This window comes from Equus caballus, chromosome 8 (assembly GCF_041296265.1).
Source record: "Equus caballus isolate H_3958 breed thoroughbred chromosome 8, TB-T2T, whole genome shotgun sequence".
Classification (NCBI taxonomy): Eukaryota; Metazoa; Chordata; class Mammalia; order Perissodactyla; family Equidae; genus Equus; species Equus caballus.
In genome coordinates, this window is record NC_091691.1 from 20,512,451 (window position 1) to 20,534,905 (window position 22,455).

Here is a 22,455-nt window from a genome sequence, read left to right on the forward strand (position 1 = left end):
ATTTTTTTTTTTTCAAGGAGAGAGACTTTTTCCGCTCGCTCCCTCGCTCGCTCGCTGTGAAAGCCGAGTCTAGCGCAACTGCAGACGCCTCCTGCGAGAAAGAGGGAGAGGAAGGGAGATAGGGGCGGGGAAGAAGCAGAAGAAGAGGGGAAAAGTCTCCTAGGAGAAGCGTCCGCATTTGCAACAAAGAGCTGGGGGCTGGGGAGCGGTTCCCGGGACCGAGGGCTGCAGTGTCTATTTCGAGTTAAGCGGCAGAGCTCGGGCGCGAGCCGAGACCCTGCTCGCTCCTCTCGCCTCTGAAACCGACTTCCAGGAGCGGCTTTTTAAACACGCAAGGCACAAGGACAGTCACCCAAGCGACTATGTCTCCTGATTTCTCGCCTTGCCCTCTTTAAAAGCGGCATTCTCCTCCCCAAAAGACACTTTGCCCCCCTCCCTTTGAGGTGATTTAGCTGTGATTTTTTTTTCCTTTCTCCTTTTTTTTTTTTTGCTTTTTTTTTTTTTTTAACTATGTGCTGCTGTTGAAAAACAAAAACAAAACAGCAGCTGCGGACTTGTCCCCGGCTGGAGCCCAGCGCCCCGCCTGGAGTGGATGAGTCTCTCCATGAGAGATCCGGTCATTCCTGGGACAAGCATGGCCTACCATCCGTTCCTACCTCACCGGGCGCCGGACTTCGCCATGAGCGCGGTGCTGGGTCACCAGCCGCCCTTCCTCCCCGCGCTGACGCTGCCTCCCAACGGCGCGGCGGCGCTCTCGCTGCCCGGCGCCCTGGCCAAGCCGATCATGGATCAATTGGTGGGGGCAGCCGAGACCGGCATCCCTTTCTCGTCTCTGGGGCCCCAGGCGCATCTGAGGCCTCTGAAAACCATGGAGCCCGAAGAGGAGGTGGAGGATGACCCCAAGGTGCACCTGGAGGCCAAAGAACTTTGGGATCAGTTCCACAAGAGGGGTACCGAGATGGTCATTACCAAGTCGGGAAGGTAAGCAAGCCGCGGGCCCCCTCCCCCGAGCTCCTGGAAGGTTTTTTCCCTCCCTTTATCTCTCCCCTCCCAGAACGGCCGGCTTGCCAGTCTTTTCTGCTTGGAGGAAAACTTAGTTTCGCTGCAACAGTGTACAGAGACTCCTGGGCTTGGCCCCCGTGGCAGGGAATTTCAGCTTACCTGGCTGCCTGCGGCTGGCGGTTTTTCCTACCTAGGGCTGCATCCTGGATTTCCTACAGCATAGTTAGAATTTCTCAGTGGAGCACAGACATCTCTGCAGGAAGAAAGAAAACCACTCCACTGCAGGAAGTTTACTGTTCAAACCTTTCTGGAACATCCTTAGGTCTTTGTTGGTGTGCTGCTTTTGTCTGTTTCATTTTGTGCTCAGAGAGGAAAACTTGAAGCCCTTTTTGTTTGTGTGGTGGTGGGAGGCCGGACAATAGCTCCCCTTGCCCTTTCTGCCCTCCAGCCCATCCTCTGGGTTCGGAGGGGCCTGAGCCTAGCCCTGCCAGGGTCAGAGAGAAATGGAAGGGCATTCTGGTACATTTGTCCACACCGCTTCACGTGTCTGTAATCTGAGGGAGAGTTCAGCAGGCAGTTTTGGATAATGAAGATTATGTTTGCAGACCCAAGGAGCCAGTGGGGAGACACACGCTGCTTTTTTTATATGTGAATATTATCAACCGTATTTTACATTACGTTTAGAGATCCTTGCCTGACTGAAACTTGCCTGTCACTTAAAATCACTGATTTTTTTTTTTATGGCGTTGAAGTCTATCAAGGCGTAAAGTTGAAAGAATAAAAATGAAATCCCTCTCTTGATGGCTTCAGCTTAATGGGGTCTTTCCAAGCCAAATGAGGCCCAAGTTGGGCATAAAATGCTCAAACCCAGAAGATATTTGTCAGTTTCACAGTGGAGTGCTTCCCTTAAAGTCAAGAGCACAGAATGCCAACACTGCTGAGAAATAAACAGCAGTTTGGTGGCACAATCTTGCAGCTTTGGACTGGCCTGAGCGTTAGGGGGAATGTAGTGAGCAGCGTGCTACACAGATTGGCTATCAGGCCTGGGAGTCCACCCCAGTCTACAAAATTCGTTTTGAGAGCTCACCGAAGTCCAGTTTCATTTCGCCAGCAGCGGGATTGCTGTTCCGAGGAGGGAGGGGTGCATCTTGATGTTTATTTCCTTGATAAGTTTACCATTTTCTCATCAATGGGTGGTGAAAAATTCTAGCCCTGACTGACTGCGCTTTACTAAAAGCCTACCCCAAACTATATAGAACTAGACACCCACAGGGAAAGGTATAAGCAAGAATTTCTCTATAAAGAGGGCAATCTATAAAGTCATGCCAGAGGAAGAATTACAAGGAAATTATTAGACAATGTAGAGAAATGGAGTGCCACCACTCACTTGTTTTGAATCTTGGGGCACTGAAAGATAGAGAAATTGAGCATATTTAATACTTCTGTTGTGGAAGAAAACAATTTTGCATCCCGTCGCCCTACTCTGAAACATGTAAACTCATCAATCACAATAGGAAGTTTGAGATTGGAGTTAAATATTGTGGGATAAATAGAGAATCAGATCCAAGATTCTGAGAGATTTATTTTCCCTTTTTCTTTTCTCTTCTCTCCTATTGTAGGCGAATGTTCCCTCCGTTTAAAGTAAGATGTTCTGGGCTGGATAAAAAGGCCAAATATATTTTGTTGATGGACATTATAGCTGCTGATGACTGTCGATATAAATTTCACAATTCTCGGTGGATGGTGGCGGGTAAGGCAGATCCTGAAATGCCAAAGAGAATGTATATTCACCCGGACAGCCCGGCTACCGGGGAGCAGTGGATGTCCAAAGTCGTCACTTTCCACAAACTGAAACTCACCAACAACATTTCGGACAAACACGGATTTGTAAGTTTCATTGCTCCTTCGGTAAAATTTTCTCTTTCTTTACTCGCAAAGGCAGTGCTTCCCCCTTCCATGTAAAATCCTGAGTTTCTGCTCAGAAATCTCCTTTGCTCTCTGTTGTTAAGCGTGGTAAACTTGTTCGATCTGCAGCAGAGCGGAGAGAGGGTTCTGGGGTGTTTCTTTCCGGATAATGGAAGGCCTGGCGTTCTAAAAGAAAGGAGGGCTAGGAAACTTGCCGGCTCCTGTTCCAGGGCAATTCCACATCTTGGTTAATGCCTGACCTGATGGTGAAGTTAAAAACCCATCATTAAGATATAAAATCAACATGAAAGTTATGTGTTCGTAAAGGAGTTGTTTTAAGAGAATATACTTCTGTTTTGAAATCAACCATATTATTTCTTGGGAGAATTTTAAGGTTCGAAACCTTGACCATGGTGGTGAAAGGGTGCCAAGACATCTTTTGAAAGATATTTTTTCTTTTGCTAAAAACGAATCGGGCTTAGGTGAAAGTCATGTTTACTAGAAATGAGATTTAGATCTCCGGTATAAAAATTGTGTGTGTGTTGGGAGTGTAGCTATGGATTCAGGGAGAGCATGCTTAGAAAGTTTCAGAAGACCTGGACTGCTTGGAAAAGTCAAGCAAAGGACCTTTTGCCCGGAGCCCCCACCCTTCCCCGACATTTCAATAAAATAAACAGAGTGATAAGCGAGGAATAAGCAGAAAGATTAGGCCCAGGAAGACGTGGATGGCGCAGAAATATCTTCAGCGGGCAGGAATTGCATTTGAAGCCCTTGATTTGATTAAGGCATAAATATTCCTCTCTAGAGTTCAGCCTTTCAAGGCTTTAAGTGGATTGGGCTCGTCAATTAGTGAGCGCTTAAAGGACTGAATCATTTTGTAAATTAAAATGCATGTTTTTCTCTATCTTTTAAGACTTTGGCCTTTCCAAGAGATCACGCAACGTGGCAGGGGAATTATAGTTTTGGTACTCAGGTAGGCTAGGGTTCAAGGTACGAATGAACCTTAGATGGTGAGGGTGGGGGGACCCTTTGGAAATTGAGGAGCAATTTGGATTGTCCAGAAGATAACATGTGTGGAGCGCAATGTACCCAAAGAGGTACTGCGAGGAGGTGGGCTTGGTACAAGCTGGTACCCTTCGGTGGGGTAGATGTCAGCCTGGCAGGGGTCCTAAGATCCTTTTGTCCTGCTAAATCCTTTTTTGATGTGTGTCTCCCCTCCCTGCCCCTGCAGACCATATTGAACTCCATGCACAAATATCAGCCCCGGTTCCACATTGTGAGAGCCAATGACATCTTGAAACTTCCTTATAGTACATTTCGGACGTACTTGTTCCCCGAAACCGAATTCATCGCTGTGACAGCATACCAAAACGATAAGGTAACCAACGGCACTTTCCTTTTTCATGGTGATATTTTTTTTCTTCCTCTTTAAGCTGCTTTGGGTGAGGATGAGAAAATTACCCGAGAATTAGGATGAGAGTCTGAGTCTGAATTTTCTTTTCTGATGTGACCTTTAGTGAAGCTTTGGAGAAGGGGACTCTGGCTGGCACATCGCGGAGGCAGGAGAAAAAAAAAAAACTTGACCGGCTAGAAATCCAGTGTGGAGTGAAAAAATGCCAAACTAACTTTGCCAATGAGAAGCTGATGCTACCAGCTGTCCCCCACCAACCCCTACCCCGGGCTTTCTTCTGTTTGTTTCAAGGTTCATCCTCTTCCTCTTCAGGAAGAAGGGTCAAGAAATCAGGTTCGAAAGAACCAGTGAAAAATTTAAGGCAAAAACCATTCCGGATCCTGGGAGGAGAATCCCATTGGAGACTAGCTGTTCTCTCCTAGCCAGAAATCCCGAGTAGCTGGTCTGGTTTTTATTACCTTTTATGCTGCTGTGTTTTTTATGGGGTGTGTGTGTGTGTGTGTGTGTGTGTGTGTGTGTGTGTGTGTATGTGTATGTGGTTGGAAAGACCTACTCTGATCACAGGTCACGCTAATCGAGTTGTCTGAGGCTTTTGAGATGAGGTGACCAAAGTCACTACTTCATTTGAAGATTTTTTTTTTTCTTCCTTGGGCCTGAGGCCCAGGATTTGGAATACCCCCAAATGGAAGAGCAGGCAGCACCTGGTATGTAAAGTTATGGTGGCCTGAAGGTCATGGGCTTGTGCACAGAGAGACACAGAGAAAATGAACCTTACTGCAGATTCACCAGTCCCCAGCTTGGCTGGTGGCAGGCAGTTATGGGGGTAGCAGGGGGCAACTGAGGACTCTTGCCCTTCAACTTCTAAACTCTGGACCTCAGGGAGAGTCCAGCTCACCGGACGCCACCCTGCTCTTTGAATTTGCTATCACTATGGGGGGGTCCTCTATGGCTGCCTAATGGGGGTGTTCCAGGTATCTTTCCCTGGTCTGGAGACTAAGATATCATGATCTCCTCTCCTCTCCCTGCCATCTCGCATACAGGAATTTATTCTAAGAACAAGAATCCAGCCAGGGGTCCTTTTTCTACCTCTAGGGGACTCTCTATATATCGTTTTTCCCCCTAAAGGAAAGGGATTTGAAAGATGATGTATTGGGACATTTTTCCACAGTGTGTAAAATGCACGCTCCCTCTAGATCCAGAATCCTGTGAGTCTAAATTGTTAATGTAATAATGAAATGTAGCATTTTTGATCGGACGAAGAAGCCACGGGCCTTTTCCACCTAATGGCAGGGCAGAGCACATAAATGAGAACAAATGTTTCCAGTGGTCATTCGGTCCCTTTAAATCTGTAATTGTCCATACTGTAATTCCTCAAACACCCCCCTCCCCACCCACCAGAAAAATCAAACCTGGCCTGGCACAAGAGTAGCAAAACCCCATAAATCATTTTATTAGATTCACAGAAAAGTTTGGAGTGTATGCTGTGTGTGTGTGTGTGTGTGTGTGTGTGGGCAGGAAATATACCATAATATATTTTATGATTAATTGCACTGTATAAGAAAATCAAAATGAAAGCATCATTTTAAGATCTGCAGGTCGTCCCCTTTGGAAACTTTGACAACTTTGCCATTTCTAAGCCCAAACTGTCGGCTGCCCAAAGAGGAGAATGTGGCATTTCCCAGGTGGGATAATTTCAGCCTGGAATCCCTGGTTTGGCCTTCTATGGGAGATGAAGCCATGGGACAGTTTGGGAGAAAAATCAACCCTCCCCACCAAACTTCTGCTATTGTCTTTTCTCCCTTTCTCTTTAACCTGGCACATCCAAATGACTTCTCATGTTGGCAATCAAATTTCTCGAAGATGGTTGAGTTGGGAGAAACACCCCAAATCATTCTAGAAAATGAGGCCAATGTCTCTTTCTTGCTTATGTCTCTTCCTTTAGATAACTCAGTTAAAAATAGACAACAACCCTTTTGCAAAAGGTTTCCGGGACACTGGGAATGGCAGGAGAGAAAAAAGGTGAGCCGGCACGGTTATTCAGTTACTTCTCGGATAATTGAGAAAATCACTTTTCTAGGTCCCAAGTCTCAACTGTTAGAAGGAAAATGCAGGCACTTATGTTGAGAAGAGGGGGGAGGGTAGAAAATAATTTACTGCCCCTGGGCCAAGTGCTTGCTGATTTCAGTACCCTGTACTTCTGCCTCCTACGTGGTACCTTAAAAGAAATTAACTAGGCCACACCATATTGTCTCTGGAAGAAAAGCATCAGGGATAACAGATTATATACAGATGCTTATTAATTCCTAATTAATTTAAGTTCATCTCGGGCAGGTCCCAGGAAAGGACTAAACCATTCACAAAATGCTTTGGAATTTGTGCAACTTTGTCTTGCAAATACCATCAGACAGAACTGAGGCCCCTTGAGACATCTATGCCTCCCTCGTTCATGGGTACACGGATCATTTTGCATTAAGCAGACAGCTGGATAGTATATGAAAGAAGCTCTCCCCTCCCCCGCTCACTTTCAAAGAATTTCTAAAATCCAGAAAATCAGCCCAAATTTTTAACCTATCCCCTTGGGGAGGAGGGGCATTAAAAAATAATTTCTAACATCTAAATAGATTTTTTACTCCGATTAATGTGTTGGTGAAACGATTTTAGGAAAATGCACCATGAAAGGACCACTTCCTCCCAATCTTAGCAATCAGTAGGGCGTTAGAGGCTGTCTGCGTCCGTCGGTTGGGGTCCCCAGTTCCCCTCCCTCCGTAAGGCTGGCTGTTCAGCTGTCTCTGGCCAGCTCTAGCCTCCCCTCTCACTTTTTTGCTTTTAAACAAGGTTTCACAGCCCAAGCCAGTGCCCTTTCCCTAATCAAACCTGGATCTTGAATAACTGCAACCAAGGGCTCCTTCCTCCTCCCTCCTGCCCTGGGCCACACTCTTCAGCCCAGTTTGAGGGTCTAGAACAATGCTTGGGTCTGTGTGGCTGCCCCAGGGACAAGCAGATTGCAGAGAATGAGTGTTGTCCGTGGGCGGCAGGCAGGGTGAGGTGCGTGTCTGTCTCTTTGGAGAGGGTGAGGCAGACAAAGGAGGGAAATGCATGTTCCGTTCTGTAACGCTTGGGTGTGGGCTTCTGCCACAGAAAACAGCTCACCCTGCAGTCCATGAGGGTGTTCGATGACAGGCACAGAAAGGAAAACGGCACCTCCGACGAGTCCTCCAGCGAACAGGCAGCCTTCAACTGCTTCGCTCAGTCCTCGTCTCCAGCTGTGTCCACTGTAGGGACATCGAACCTCAAAGGTAAGCCTGCTCACCTCTGATTTCTCCACTCTGGGTCTTGGAGGCCTGGAAGAGTTGCGGGTGGGGGCACCCACCAGGGCACTTGCCCTTCGAAAGCTGCAGACCCTTCTAGAAGTGTGTAAACAGGAGCCAAAGTTCAAAAAAGGTGATCAGTCTATCTTCTTCCCTAAACTAGCATAAAGGAGAACTCAGGGTCCCTCAGCCCAAACCTTGATTTGGCTGGAGGAGGGGCTAGTGTCTGCTTGTATATTCCCTTTGGGTGGGGGTAGCTTTGCAACCCGCCTGGAACATTCCTCTCTCTCTTCCTCACCCCCATTCTCTCCAACAAGCAACTGCTGACTCTTGGCCATCTTTGAACTCTAGGTTAAAAGGAGGCCAGGGTTTCTCTGCCACCTGGAGCAGGGAAGGTGGCCGAGAAAACACCCAGCAATAGAGCCACAATTAGGTCTGTGAGCGGAGAGGAGCCCCGGGGATCAGAGTTGGGGAGGGTAGGGGTGTGGGAGGGAAGGAGATGGTTCAAATCCCTGGTTTCCTGTGTTTAAAGAGCAAGAACTATTTATCTGGAAAGACATACTCTTTCTGAACGGGAAGAAACCTGTTCTTTAAGTGAAATAAAATGAAAAGTCCTTTATGTCATCAATCCGTTTAAGCTTTAAACATAAAATGAGATCCCTTTTTCTTTTTTTTCTGGGAGGACACCCACAGAGGGTGTGATGGTGAAAGCCAAAGAAAATCTGATTGTCTTGGGGCCCTGAGCGGGCTGCCCATTACCCATCTCTGTCTGCAGGGGTGTGGGGGGGGGGGGCGGCAAACAGGGTTGGGGGTGTGTGTGTAGGGGAGGGGTGTTGCTTTCTGCCACCACCAATTCAGATGTCAGGGTCTCTGCAAACAAACCTGGAAAGTGCTGATCTGTCACACTGAACAAAGACTCCTAGTGACTGGAAGGTGTTCCCACAGTCAGTTTCAGTGTGAGTTTTTATTTTAAAAAAGTAAATTTGCAATCAAATGGGAAAAGGCCAGTACAGGCTTTGTACGGTGGGAGCTCAGTGGATGTTTGTAGAAAGTATTGAAACTCATTATATCAAAAAGAGCTACGATTTGGGGGAGGGGTGGGGCGAGGGAGTCAGCCCTTATCCAAATACTTTAAATTCATCCTTGGCAAGTGGAGTCCCTCCAGCAAATTTGTTCAGGTATCCTCACTCCCATTTTGCAGATGAGAAAACTGAGGCACAGAGAGGTTAAGGGGCTTCCCCGGGGGGTTACACAGTTAGTCAGTGGCCGAGCTAGGATTCTCCCTGGGGACCTGGAGTTCCACTGGCCCGGCCTGGAGCTGACGCCCTTCCGCCTGGCTTCTGTTCCCCTCCTGCGGTAGATCTGTGTCCCAGCGAGGGGGAGAGCGACGCCGAGGCCGAGAGCAAAGAGGAGCCCGGCCCCGAGGCCTGCGACGCGGCCAAGATCTCCACCACCACGTCGGAGGAGCCGAGCCGCGACAAGGGCAGCCCCGCGGTCAAGGCGCACCTCTTCGCGGCCGAGCCCGGCGGCCGGCCCCGGGACAGCGGGCGGCTGGGCAAGGCGTCGCCCGACTCGCGCCACAGCCCGGCCACCATCTCGTCCAGCACCCGCGGCCTGGGCGCCGAGGAGCGCCGCAGCCCGGGCCGCGAGGGCGCGGCCACCGCCAAGGCCGAGGAGGCGCGCGCGCTGGCCGGCAAGGACGCCTTCGCGCCGCTCACCGTGCAGACGGACGCGGCCGCCGCGCACCTGGGCCAGGGCCCCCTGCCCGGCCTCGGCTTCGCCCCGGGGCTGGCGGGCCAGCAGTTCTTCAACGGCCACCCGCTCTTCCTGCACCCCGGCCAGTTCGCCATGGGGGGCGCCTTCTCCAGCATGGCCGCCGGCATGGGGCCCCTGCTGGCCACCGTGTCCGGGGCCTCCACCGGCGTCTCGGGCCTGGACTCCACGGCCATGGCCTCGGCCGCCGCGGCGCAGGGACTGTCGGGGGCGTCGGCGGCCGCCCTGCCCTTCCACCTCCAGCAGCACGTCCTGGCCTCGCAGGTATTTATCCTCCTGCCTCCTCTCCAGCCCCTCCTCGCTCTAGTTTCTCCGCCCGTTGATACCGGACCCTCGCCCAGGCCCCCTTGCCGAATAGCTTTAAATAATAATAATAATATTTGTTGTAAGTTAAAAGCTGTTTCTAGCAGAGTAGGTGGGTAGTAAGACTGATACAGACTCTATTCTAAGTACTTGATCTGTTCTGACTTCCGTGGAACTAGGATCACCTCCACTTTGTAGATGAAGGGGCAGAGGCCCCGAGATGTTGAGTAACTTATCCAAGGTCACACAGCTGGTAAGTGGTGGAGCTGAGATTCTACCCCAGGCCCTCTGACTCCAGGGCCTTTTCAAGGGTCTGTGATTTTAGCTTCAGAGTTGAAATGTCTCTTAAATGTCTCATGGCCAACCTTCCCGCAAGAATTAGACAAAGGGGAGACTGAGGCCTGCGGAGAGGAAGTGACTCCCTGGGTGGGAACTGAGTCTTGAGTCTTCCAGCTTCTCCCCTCCCCCCACCCCAAGCAGCCCAGCCCGTTCCCCAAAGGGTTAATGGTGTGTGCACCCGTGGGAAATGTCAGAGGAGAGGGCCAGGCTGGAGCTGTGGCAGGCCCTGGCGGCCTGTGTATGGTTCAGACAGCTGTGCTGGGGCGCGAGGCGGCTGGGGAGAAGTCTCAGGCCGCTGGAAACGCTCTGAACCCCAGGAGAAGGTTCTAGGGGGTTTTCTGCACACCCTTGCCTGATGTTTTGTCTGAGCACATTCGTCTCCCTTCCCTGAGCCAAGAGGCAGGGTTGGCCTCCCCCTCTGGGGGGAGGAAGGAACTGAGAAAAGCATTGGCGTCTGGCCTTTCTCAATTCCTCCTGTCTCCTCTGCTACCCCCTCCTGGAGACCCGCCGTAGGTGGGCGAGGGGCTGCCTGGGCAGACAAGTACTAACGGTACCCAAGGCAGGGAACAAGAGAGAAGTGGCCCAGGCCAGAGTCCCTGGATTTTAAATTCTGCTTCTGCCGCTTGCTAGCTGAGTGACTTCCTGCATCCTGGGCCTGCCTCAGTTTCTCCACCTGTAACACCAGTATACCAGGCTAGGTGATTTTTTTTGTCTATTTGTAACAGCACCCCTTCTGCTCCCCCCACCAGCTTCCTTTCGCTTCACAACTTCCCTGGATTTTTTTTCGTTTGAGAAGCCTCCAGGATTGGAGTGGGAGGGTGATGGGGGGTGGAAACAAGAATGACAAAAAGTGTATGCACAATAGTTACGCCCTCTGGTTTCCACTCAGCTCCCTTTGTTGGGTTGGCTGACTCCTTAGCCCCATTTAACAGGTGCAACAACTGATCCTCATGGGAGAGTTTCTGATAGTCCCATTGGCCAGGTGTCCTGTGTAGCACATTGCAGGCATTAGCTCATTTAATATCCACAAAGTCCCCAAGCAGTATATAAATTATTTAATATTTCCCTGGTTCTTTCATATAAGAAATAAGAAAGCCGGGAGAGTGAAGTATCCTGGCCTTGGGTGACACAGCTAAGATTTGGACCCAGAGAAAGAAGCCTGAGTGTCCTCCCCAACTCCCACCCCAGGGGGAGAGATGAATGACTTGCCCAAGTTCCAGGGGGGGAGTGGGTGGGGATGGAGGAGCTTGGCTGCTGTCCACGCTCAGCCCTCCTCGGCTGGGCTGACTCGCTGCCTGCCTTTCTCTTCCTTCCCCAGGGCCTGGCCATGTCGCCTTTCGGAAGCCTGTTCCCTTACCCCTACACGTACATGGCCGCCGCAGCGGCCGCCTCGTCTGCAGCGGCCTCCAGCTCCGTGCACCGACACCCGTTCCTCAACCTGAACAGCATGCGCCCGCGGCTGCGCTACAGCCCCTACTCCATCCCCATGCCGGTCCCCGACAGCAGCAGCCTGCTCACCACCGCCCTGCCCTCCATGGCCGTGGCCGCGGGGCCCCTGGACGGCAAGGCCGCCGCCCTGGCCGCCAGCCCGGCCTCGGTGGCCGTGGACTCGGGCTCGGAACTCAACAGCCGCTCCTCCACGCTCTCCTCCAGCTCCGTGTCCTTGTCGCCCAAACTCTGCCCGGAGAAAGAGGCGGCCACCAGCGAACTGCAGAGTATCCAGCGGTTGGTCAGCGGCTTGGAAGCCAAGCCGGACCGGTCCCGCAGCGCCTCCCCATAAGCCCCTCCCCAGAAAAGTCTCTTCATTCCAGTCCAGTCTGCAGTGCACTTTGTTGGATGTAAACTAAACCACGGGCGTGCGGTGGGCAGTGCAGCCCTCCTTTGTGCGGTCCTGTCTAGGAAGGGGTGCCGGACTCCCTCGAGAGAACGTGCTAGAAACAGGCCCTGTCTTGGCGTGGTTTTATATATCCGGGATCTGGCTCAGATTCTGGGGCTCAGAAACGTCTGTTGCGCTGAGCTCTTGGGGGTGGGAGTTAATGCATTTCTGTCCAGGACCCTCCAGGGAGGCTGGTCTGCTTGCTGTGGGAAGAAGAAAGAAAACCCTAGCCAGGCCCACCAGGAGGGGAGGTGTGCAAAGGCTCCCCCCCCAGGGCAGATTTATATATTTTTTTCCTTCACCGTGTCAAGTGGAAACAAAAACAAATAAAATTTAAAAAAAATATATACCGGGGACAAATTAATACATTAACATGATTCTGTTTGTGAAGATTAAAACTTTCTAGTGACTTGCCTATCAGTTCTAAATAAATTACTGAGCAGCAGTGTTCCGGGGCGGGGAGCTGCCATCCTTGTTTAGTCTCTATTAAGGAAATCTGTGTCTTTTTAATATTCTTGTGATGTTTTAAGAGCCACTATAGGTCTCTTCTTGCATGCTCCACAGTAATGTATTCGTGGTTTTTATTTTGAATGCTTGCTTTTAGAGAGAACATGCCCCCATTCCCTTTTCCCATTCTCTACCCTCAAATCGGCAAGCCCAAGGGGAAGGATTTAAAGGGAAAGGATGGGGAAAACACAAAAAAATGAATTTATTTTATCTAAGCTATGTAGCAGGATTCACGTCCCTCTTTGCCAGTCCTTTCTCTTTCCTGTACGTATATGCAATAACAAGGTTTTAAAAAAAATAATAAAGAAGAAGCGAGACTATTAGACAAAGTATTTATGTAATTATTTGATAACTCTTGTAAATAGGTGGAATATGAATGCTCGGAAAATTAAACTTTAATTTATTGACATTGTACATAGCTCTTTGTAAATAGCATCGCAGCTGTCAAGTTTCGTGTTCTTGTTTTTCTTGAGTCAGTTTTATTTCAAGGTCACAGGATCGCTTTGAAAACTAGAAAACACACTTTCTGCACCAACACACTTTCAAAAGAGTTGTCTACAAATTTTTTTTTTCCTTTTTTAATGTCCAAGAGTGGGGGAAAGTAGTTAGTGCGCATTTTACCCAAAATTGGCAAGATGGTTCCACTTCTCAACCCCACCTTAAATTCTTTCAACTCTAACACCCTAAGTGCTTCTGAGATTGCTTGGGGGGGGCGGGGAGGGGGGGGGGCGTGCCGAGGCCGTGGTTTGACTTTCTAATTTTTCTTTCGTATTTGTATTTACTAGTCTCTTATTTCTTCAAAGTGAAGTGGAATTGACTACTGTCTTCAATATTGATGGTGTTTTGAATTGGTGCCTATAGAGAGAGCCACAGTTCAAAAGTCAGGCGCTGAGAGACGGCTGAAAGTCAAAAATTCAAGAGGGTATACTTTGTGTTATAATTGTTGATGAGTTCTTTGGTTTTTCTGTATTCCCCCCCCCCTTTAAAATATCATTGAAATTTCAATAAATTTTTATTGAAATGTCTTTGGACCTCGTGTTAAGTGCTTGCTTTAGGGAACTTTCCTGAAAGTGGAGAGATTTTTTTCTTGCTTCCTCTACCCCCTTCCCTTCGCCTTTAAGTCAGTAAGACCGCCCCCACTGAAGCAAAATGAGATGTCACTCAAGTTACAAAGCTAAAAACAAAAGTCCTCTCACGGGCGCGGGGAGCCGCTTCAATCTGAAATTACTTTTCCTTTAAATTAGGGAGTAAAACGAGAGCCGGAAGGGGGCCTGATTAGAATTGGATAGAATGGCAATTTCAGATACTTAAGTTTTAATGGAAAAAGAGTGCTCCGCTCCCCAAGTCAGTATTTCCCACACGAATCCGACCAAAAATAGTCTCGAGGACCGTGAACGTTTCGTTTTAGGCTCGCTCTTCCTTTTCGCGTCGATCGGGGAAATTCAAGTGAAAAATTTCTCCTTGCACCAGTGTGCAAAAAAAGCCAGCCGACTTTCCTGGAGACCAGAGCCGGCTTGGCAAGGCAGCCGCCCTCCAGGTTGCAGGAGAGGACGAAACTGAACGTCCCCCTGTGGTCCCTGGTGTCTCAGATTGGACCAGGCTGACCCAAGTCACCCCGACGAGGCCCCATCCCGAGTCGTGCGTGCGAAGCGCGGCCAGCTCCGCGCAAACTGAGCTGCATCACGCGAGGGGGGAGGGAAGGCTTCCCAGCAAAAGAAAGGTAATTCCAGGGCACACATTTGACCCCCTCCAAGGGAAAAGTCACCCAGGAGGCCGATACTCTCCTCCAGGTCTCCCTTCCAACCAGCCTCCAGGCTGTTTCGGGAGTTGCCTTTTGAAGTTCAATTTGTCTTTGAAACATTCAATAAAAAATGGTCAGGCCATGACAGTCTTTTGGTCTCCTCGCCTCCCCACCCCCAGCCTCGCCTCGGAGGTGTGTATATGGGGGGGGCGGGGGAAGTGGGGAGACACACGGGAAGATTCTCTAGGCCTTTTCTTGCCCTGGGGGCCATGACGCGAGGACCCAGCCGGAGCCTGCCCGGCGGCTGCCTCCCTCCCCCTTCCCTGGAGCCCGCCAGCCCGGCCCCAAGTCCCTGTCACCTTCGGGCCTCTTGAATGGCCGGCGTGGAAGAGCGCCCCCCACCCCAGTCCACCCCCCGTCCTGTACTTGGAAGGGGATTGAGGTCGAGACCTTTTGGAGAGGGGGCAAAGCCCCTTCCATCTCCAGCCAGGCACTTGGGGAGACCCACAGCCCCTCCTGCGCAGTCTCCGGGGGTAAGAAGGAAAACAGCCAGGGTCAGAGAGGGTGCTTGGAGGGCCTGGGGACCTTTGGGGCGCTAGCTCCCCCGAGGGCCCAGAGATTTCCAGGGGGCGCGCCCTAGGCGTAGCGGCTTCTGCCACTGGGGCCAGTTCTTGGCCCAACGATTCCGCGCGGTGCCTGCGCCCCTGGAAGGTGGTAGTCGGCTGTTTGTGCCCAGAGGCGCTCTCTCGAGCAGGGGAACAAACAGCCTCGGCCTCAGAGAGGGAAGGAATGCTTCTCTTTCTCAGTCCAGATTTGCTCACCTCCTCCCCTCCCCACACCACCCCCCAAATTCTCGGACAGTGCTCAGACGTGTGTCCAGTCGCTCCCAAAGCTTGCCTTTCTTCTTCTTCTTTTTTTAATCTCCCGTGTATCTTATTTGTATATAGTGACGTTAATGAGTAACTCTTGTGGCGCTGATGGACGGGGGGTGAACCGCTCGCAATCTCTCTGGATTTCGTAGCCGATTACTCACCTGGCGCCGGTCGCAATCTCGCCGCGGGCTTTATGGTGGCGGCCGCCGCCGCAGAGGCCACTCGGGGCCGGCGCCTTCGCCTTTTTTCCGGGCTTCGAGTGCCACCTATCTGTCTGGACCACAAATGCGCCCTGGTCGCCGCCGCTTGCTCGGCACCCCCGCGTCTCTCAGGCTGCGGAACTTGGGCGCTTCACCTTTGCCCCTTCTCCTCCGCGCCACCCCCAGCCTGCGCTCCCCTCCTCCTCCCTCCCCAGGATCGGAAGAAGCAGCCGTCGTCTCTTTCCTGGGTATCACTTTCACTCCTGTATGGGCCTCAGATGAGAAAACCAGTCCTTCCCGCCTCTGGGTTTCCACAGAGCCTAAGGAAATTCAGCGAGGGGGCGACCCTCTCTCATAATTTTCTCGCCAAGTACCTTGCTGCTCCGTGTAGAAATCGCCAGCAGTTCCCCGACCCTGCCAGCAAGGGGATAACCTGAGTTCAGGATGGGTAGATGAAGGGAGAGAAGACCCCCCCCCCCCATATAAGCAACTCATATTCTAGCCTGGACGCAGCTTCCTCGTGCCTGGGTGCTCTTTCTCTTTCTTACTTTGCAATTCTGGAATTTTTCTGTTTTTACACTGGCCGAGTCCACAAGGACAAAGGCCACAACTCGTGGGAGCAGCAGCCCCTAAGGGCCCCGGCTGGGGTCAGCTACCGCAGCCTGCAGGGCCCAGCGACTTCGTGATTTGTAGATTTAAGGTGACAAATGCGGGTGCCGGCCTGGGCCCTCTGGCCCCCGCCCCTTGAGAAGGTCGGCTCCAACACTGGCGTCTGAGACCGGCGGAGGGGGAGGGGGTGGGGTCGCCTTTTGCTGTGCTTTGAGCCGCGGGTAAAGGCGTCCGGGTTCCTGCTGACCTCCCGGCGCTAATTGCAGGGGCCGAAGGGCGCGCTCCGGCAGAGGCAGGGGTCACGACCCTGCGCTCCCTCCTCCCGGGTCCCGGCAACCCCGAAGGAGCGGGGTGTGTGCACGCGGGCGTGCGTCTGTGTAGAGCCTCACTCTGGATCTGCGCTGTCCTGGAACCCACCCTTTCTTTGCGGGGAGAGCTCCAGGCGCGTAGGCCCTTAAAAAAATTCTGCCCAAGAAGGAAACCCCTTGTTCTAACCTTTCCCCCTAAGCCAGCAGAGAGGCAGCCGCCTTCGGGCGCTGCAAGAGGCTTGAAACGCTTCGAGTCCGCGCGCTTTCTGCCTCGCTGGTTTCCAAATTTGAGCTCACGGCAACCAGCCAAGAGAGTGGCTTTTGCGTGGTGGATGCGAGGCCTCGAGCCGAAACCTGGGCTCTTAGATCCATAGCTGGGGCTCTGGTACCTATAGGGAGCTCTCCAGGTGTTTGCGCTCTGGGGCCGGGAACTACAGGTGTTCGACTAGGTCCGTGTGTGTGCGTGTGCTTGTGCGTGCTCCATCTGTAGACGTCTCTTCTGATTTGTATTTAGAAGTTCATGCGCAAGACACTTCCGGATGTACAAGCATTTGGTTGTTTTATAATCAAGATGCGTGTAATCAAGATGTATACGTTGCAGATGTCGGCGCTCAAAGTACACGGAACGACAATAATAAAGTAGCGTGCATAGAAGGGGCACGTGCACGTGCCAGGCACTGGGATAAGCCCCCCCCCACAAAAGTCGTCTCCTTTAATCCTCACCATTAACCCTGTCAGGTGTGCACGGTTATTATGCCTGTTTTACAAAGGAAGAAACTGAGGCACAGAACCGTTAAGTCACTTACCCAAGATCACCCGAGAAAGTGGAGCCAGAATTTGAACCGAAGTGAGCTGCAGAATCCACTTTAGTTGCTATTCCTAATTCAGGTGGAGGTGTACGTACCTGCAGTGCACGTGTCCCGGATGTAGAGAAATGTACGGGCGTGTTCCGGATGTTGGGGTACGTGTCACGCGCTTTTCATTAGAGAACTTTGTCATTTCTCCGGACATCTGTCGTGCCCTGTGAAAGTGCGGTTTCCATTTCGGCGTCCCGTGCCCCAGCCCTCTCTCCCCGGTGCCCCGAAAGAGACATCGGGGCGAAGACTGCAGGTTTGGGGCCTTTGTTCCCAGGGAGATGAGGCGAGAGGTGGACTGGGGACAAAACCCCATCCATTTAAAAATGCCTGCAGCGGGGCGCTGAAGCAGATCCGGCGTTCCGGTCAGGGTCTGGGACGCGAGGGAGAGGGAATTACAGCGGCGCCTTCGTGCGCCAGGGCGCGCAGGGGACCACCCTAACTCCGGAGTGTCTCTCTCCCGCGGGGTCGCAGAGCGAACCTCGGGCTCTGGGTGCCTCAGGTGTTCCTGCACCGGCCTCGGATCCTCCCCTGCGTCCCTAGCATTCGCTGTGCTCCATCTGCCCGGGCGCGAAGGCCAGCCGGGGACTGCAGGTGGGGACTCCGCCGGCACAAGGACCGTTTGTTCTTTGCCGGTTCGACCTGCCCAGCTTCCAGGAACCTGAGCAAATTTAATTCTTCCTGCCTCCTGAGCTCAACTCTTTGACCTCAGCTGGGAGTCGAGGACTTGGCTAGTGGGGAGAGAAATTCTCCTGAGAAGCAGGAGAAGGAGGGCAGAGGGCATAGGAGAAGGGGTGCCTGGTTATGTGACAGCGCAGCTAGCTTCCCGAAGTCTGGGCACCTGAAGGCCTCACGCACCTAGAGAGCCAAGGCCCGGGTCTGGCTGCAGGCTGGGCAGGGGCGAAACAACAAATGGCTTGGGTAGGGAGTAGGGACCCTTCTCTGCGCCCAAGACGCAAGGCTCTTTCTGCCCGGCGGCTGGGATAAAGTCAGGAGGCCTTTGCGTCTTGGATCGCGCAGCTTCGGGGTGCATTACCTGGCATGGGGGGTAGTGGGGTTTAGTGAGAGGATATTGGTACTGTCCGAGCTCTCCATACCCCTTTCATTTCTTTCATTTTTTATTCAGGCCAACACATCAACAGCACATGAAGATTCACGAGCCCTTAAAGAAACGTCTTCGACGTTGCAGAATGTTCAAGGGGAGACGGACGCTTTCTCTTTCCTCCCCTCCGATAAAATAGGACCCCGGAGAAGCCCCCTCATCACCCTGAGTCCTGACTAAATAAATCCCTTTTGGTCAGTACTTGGCCACTTAAGGGATGATTTTCTTCCTGGCGCCAAAGCAAGATGGATTTGAAACAAAATGATGCAAGCTGAGGTTCCCCACTTCTCCCCACCCCTCCCCCCCATCTCGGCCCCAAATCTACAAATTCCCCATCAACCTCTGCTTACTGCAGACTTTCTCCCAGGCACATCCCAAGAAAAGCGTCCATGGTGAGACCAGTGTTTGCCGACAGCCTCAGGGAGCTGCACACATGGCGCTTTCCCCCCCCCCCCTCTCTTTCTCGATGAACAAGCCATTTCTGCGCAGGTTTCATTTGACGTGAAAGTCCTCCTGGCATTGCTTCCCCCTATTTCTTGATACTTCCTGGTCTCTGAGTTGGAGTAGACACTTGAGATGAGAGAGCTCAAACAGGAAGTCAATCAGGACTATCTCTTGGTTCCTCCCGGGGGGGGGGGGGGGGGGGGAATTTCAAGCTACCTGTTCTGTGAGCTCACGGAAGGGAGGATGCAGGAATAAAAGCAGCTTAACGCCAACCTTCCGCGCCCGCCTTTGCTTGGCCGTTCCTTTGCCGCCATCTGCTGGTACGATGGAGAAGTGCGTGGGGCTTTTCCAGGATTTCTGGGAGGCTGAGGGTCACTCCATTCACTCATTCATCATTCATTCGTTCATTCATTCATTCAGCAAATGACCTTGGCTGAGACACGGTCTCTGTTCTCATGAGATTTGCATTCCAGGGAACCAAGCTTCACGGCCATCCCCTGAAAGTAAGATATACAGGGAGCAAGGTGTCGGAGGAAAGAGCTAGAATTCAGAGGCCGTAAAAGAGGGTCTGGAATTCTGGCTTTGTCATTTACTGCCTGGGGTGTCTTTTGGCCAGGGGGCTTAATGTTTCTGGGTCCCAATTCTTCATAAAGTAAAACTGGAATAATGATACCTACAGGTAACTTACACTTGCAAAGCACCTGCCTCATAAATATTTCCTAATGCTTTCGCCTTTTGGAATCACGTGACTAAACTCCAACGAAAACAGAGTTTATTTAGCTGGCTTCTCTTTCTTCTTCCGTGTTCTGGAATACTGCTTCCTCACCTCAACCACACAATCTCCACCAATTTCATTCAACCAACATTTGTTGAGCCGGGATTCTGGCTACGGGTTTACAAGACTCCAAGATGGATGAGAAGTGACTGGTCTTCCAGCTAGGTGTCAGCAGTTCCAAATGATTATGCCAGTCGCAGCTGCAGCTACCATCCTTTCTCACCTGTGGTAATCCTGTTCTTATGGGGCTCCCCAGATGCACTCCTGCGTGCCTCCCCTCCAGTCCATGGGTCATACCGCCGCAGGACCGACCCGTGACCCTTGTCAGCTTCATCTTGCAATGACTCCCATGGCCTGGCCCGTAGCATCAAGTCTAATCCTACCGCAACCTCCAGAAGCCTGCTGGATCTATCTCCGCCTGTCTCTCCAGCCTCACCTCGCCCTATATATCACGCTGTGTTGGCCAAGTCATCATACTGCTTCCACCCAACTCAAGGTCTTTGCATATGCTGTTCCCTCAGCCCAAAGTTTCCCAGTCTTGGCACTGTTGACATTTTGAGTTGGATGCTTCTCTGTGGTGGGGGGGCTGTCCTGTGTGTTGTAGGATGTTTAGTAACATCTCTGGACTTTACCACTAGATGCCAGTAGCATCCTCCTCCTCCAGTTGTGACAATCAAAAATGTTTGCAGACACTGCTGAGTGGGATGGCGGGGGGTAATAGCGCCTCTGGTTAGGAACCACCACCCTAGCCTGAATGCCTTCTCGATCTCTCCTTGGTTTCATTTCAACACGGATGTCAACGCCACTTCCTCCATACAGCCTTTCCTGACTCCTAGACCGGATTAGGTCCCTCCAGTTGCAGGTTCTCAGAGCCCCTAAGACCTCTTCCATGGAGAACAAAAGAAATGCAACTGGATAACGAATTGTATAATAAGATATTTAGTATTTGTCTGCACTAAGAGATGTAGGTACCCGGGGAGCAGACACCTGGTTGGTCCTATTCACTGTTGGTAGGAGGCCTTAGAAACCTGGGCGATCCGTGCAGTCTTCTTGTACGATGATCAAGGGCGTGCCTGTGATCAAGGCCGCCCTCAAAGCCGTTTTTAGCTGAGTTTCATCTGCTTGAAACTATTAGGGCAATTGGGACCTCTTCTGCTTGTCACTCCAGGCTTCCTCTGACATCCATCAAGACTTCCGTGGTCTAGAAAGCAGGAGTCGGCAGTGTCAGCAACCTGCGGCCCACGAGCCAAGACCAGCCTGCCACCTGTTTTCATACGGCCCGTAAGGTAGGAAGGGTTTTTATGTTTTTAGGTGGTTGGGGAAAAACATCAAAAGAAGAACGCTTAATGACATGTGAAAGGGACCTGATATTCAAATTTTAGTGTTCATAAATAAAAGTTTTATTGGAATCTGGCCACGTCCATCATTTACGTTTTCATCCATGGCTGCTTTCTCTCTGCAATGCCAGAGTGAGTTGTTTCGACAGACACTGCACAACCTGTCGATTCAGAAATATTGATTCTCTGGTCTTTTGCAGAAAAAGTTTACTGACCCCGTGTCTAAAGGACGGGGTGGCTACTATACCCGTTTTTCAAAATGGAGAAAAACTGTGATACAAATCCCAGGAAAGCCTGGAATCCAGTTTCTGTCACATTGACAGGGAACAAAAAAAATGGAGACCAGGGGCCCAGTCACTTCAAGGCTGCACTCCAAATGGGGTAAATAAACTAATAATAATAATTTAAAAGTTGCTTTGGAACGGAAATGAGGTGCAGCACGGGATGACATCCAGCGCTTAGAAGATCCTCAGTAAAATAGCCGTTTGTGCACAGACAGTCGCCTCCCCAGAGCAGGAGCACGGGATCTGGGAGAAAAGGCACTGGCTGCAAACCGTAGGCCGTTTCAGTTTAAGACGACTCCACCAAAGTTTAAAAATAACAGACTGTGGGAGTCAAGGGAAAGGGGGCGCAGGGTGAAATCAGCTTTGTTTTAGACTCTGCTCTCAGTGAAGTCAAAGCAGAACGCCTAAAACTGCGAACAAAAGCTGAGGCTTTCCCTGAATGACTTTTTTTGTGATTTCCTTTTCTTTGCGCTGAATAGAGGAGACAGAAGTTCGAGTTCGTGCCTTCCTAATGCTTGTAGCAATTCAGCGCACACAAAAGAGGCTAGACAGTTCTTTTCTCTTTTTCTCTCTCTCTCTTCCTGCCTCCCTTCCTTCCTTCCTCCCTTCCTCCCTCCCTCCCTTCCTTCCTCCCTCCCTTCCTCCCTCCCTTCCTTCCTCCCTTCCTTCCTTCATTTTCCAGATAACAGCTGTCCCTCTGAGGGCCAAGGGAGGAACCTGAGGCTTGGAGAACAGAATCGACGTGCCCAAGTTTCCACATCCGGTCCGTGACTTAATCACGAAGCCCGGGGCTCCCCCTTCTGTGTCCCTTCCATAATGATGCTTTGCCTCCCTCTCAGCTTTGGCCTAAATGAGAGTCTCTTTATTTATCATTTTGAAGCCCCAGGATTCATGGAACCCAAATCCAAGCTGAAAATGGAGGCAATTACTCAGATAATTTAGGTAAACGTTGGGGTTGCGTTGTGAGTGTTTTAACATCCGAGTCTGAATTATTGGAGGGATTGTTTCCACTCCTACTTCTCATTGTGCTGTTGAAGAGGTAATTCTCCTCTGACAGCGCCTGTTTGTTTTGTCCCTGGTGAACAAGGCCCGGTAGCTAAGGAGAGAGGGCAAGAACAAAACTCTGGCGAGAGAGAGGCAGCCGGGCTGACTCTGGAGGGCCAAGCCAATTTGTGTTTGAGGTCAATAACCTTTGTGTTTCCATAAAAACCCCATTCAGGAGGCACACTCAACCCCTCACAATCCTACTCTGTGAAAATGCTCCCAACATATGAAACATCAAAGGAGGATTGGTGTGTGCGTGTGTGTGTGTGTGTGTGTGTGCAGGCGATAAAAAAGAAAATTAAGCAAATAGAGGAGACTTTTTTAAAAACCTGAAAATAAATCTTCTTTAATTTGTCAGAAAAAGAGAGTGAATTTTGGAGTCAGATATTTCTGTTCTCTGTCCCTCCACCACACACCCCTGCTTCCAGTTTACTCACAGCTATGTGACCCTGGGAAAAGCT

At 51.1% G+C, this 22,455-nt stretch overlaps 1 protein-coding gene across 2 annotated transcripts; it reads left to right on the forward strand.

The window, feature by feature from the left end:
- Nucleotides 1–64: 64 nt before the first annotated feature.
- Nucleotides 65–13,449, forward strand: TBX3 (T-box transcription factor 3). Of its 2 annotated transcripts, XM_023647101.2 has the most exons (8): nt 65–981; nt 2,622–2,889; nt 3,821–3,880; nt 4,139–4,285; nt 6,261–6,337; nt 7,457–7,614; nt 8,987–9,663; nt 11,360–13,449. In XM_023647101.2, exons 1-8 carry the CDS (start codon nt 593–595, stop codon nt 11,819–11,821), a joined length of 2,238 nt encoding a protein of 745 aa, XP_023502869.1. In that variant the 5' UTR covers nt 65–592; the 3' UTR covers nt 11,822–13,449. The 2 variants fall into 2 exon arrangements, with proteins under 2 accessions (XP_023502869.1, XP_023502870.1); XM_023647102.2 differs by lacking the exon at nt 3,821–3,880.
- Nucleotides 13,450–22,455: the final 9,006 nt, after the last annotated feature.

Bases quoted from the DNA above. Each gene is read 5' to 3' on its own strand.
- TBX3 (XM_023647101.2), top strand. From the start codon at position 593: ATGAGTCTCTCCATGAGAGATCCGGTCATTCCTGGGACAAGCATGGCC. The intron at 4,286-6,260 runs GTAACCAACGGC...CTCTTCCTTTAG, and splicing joins CAGCATACCAAAACGATAAG to ATAACTCAGTTAAAAATAGA. The intron at 6,338-7,456 runs GTGAGCCGGCAC...CTTCTGCCACAG, and splicing joins AATGGCAGGAGAGAAAAAAG to AAAACAGCTCACCCTGCAGT.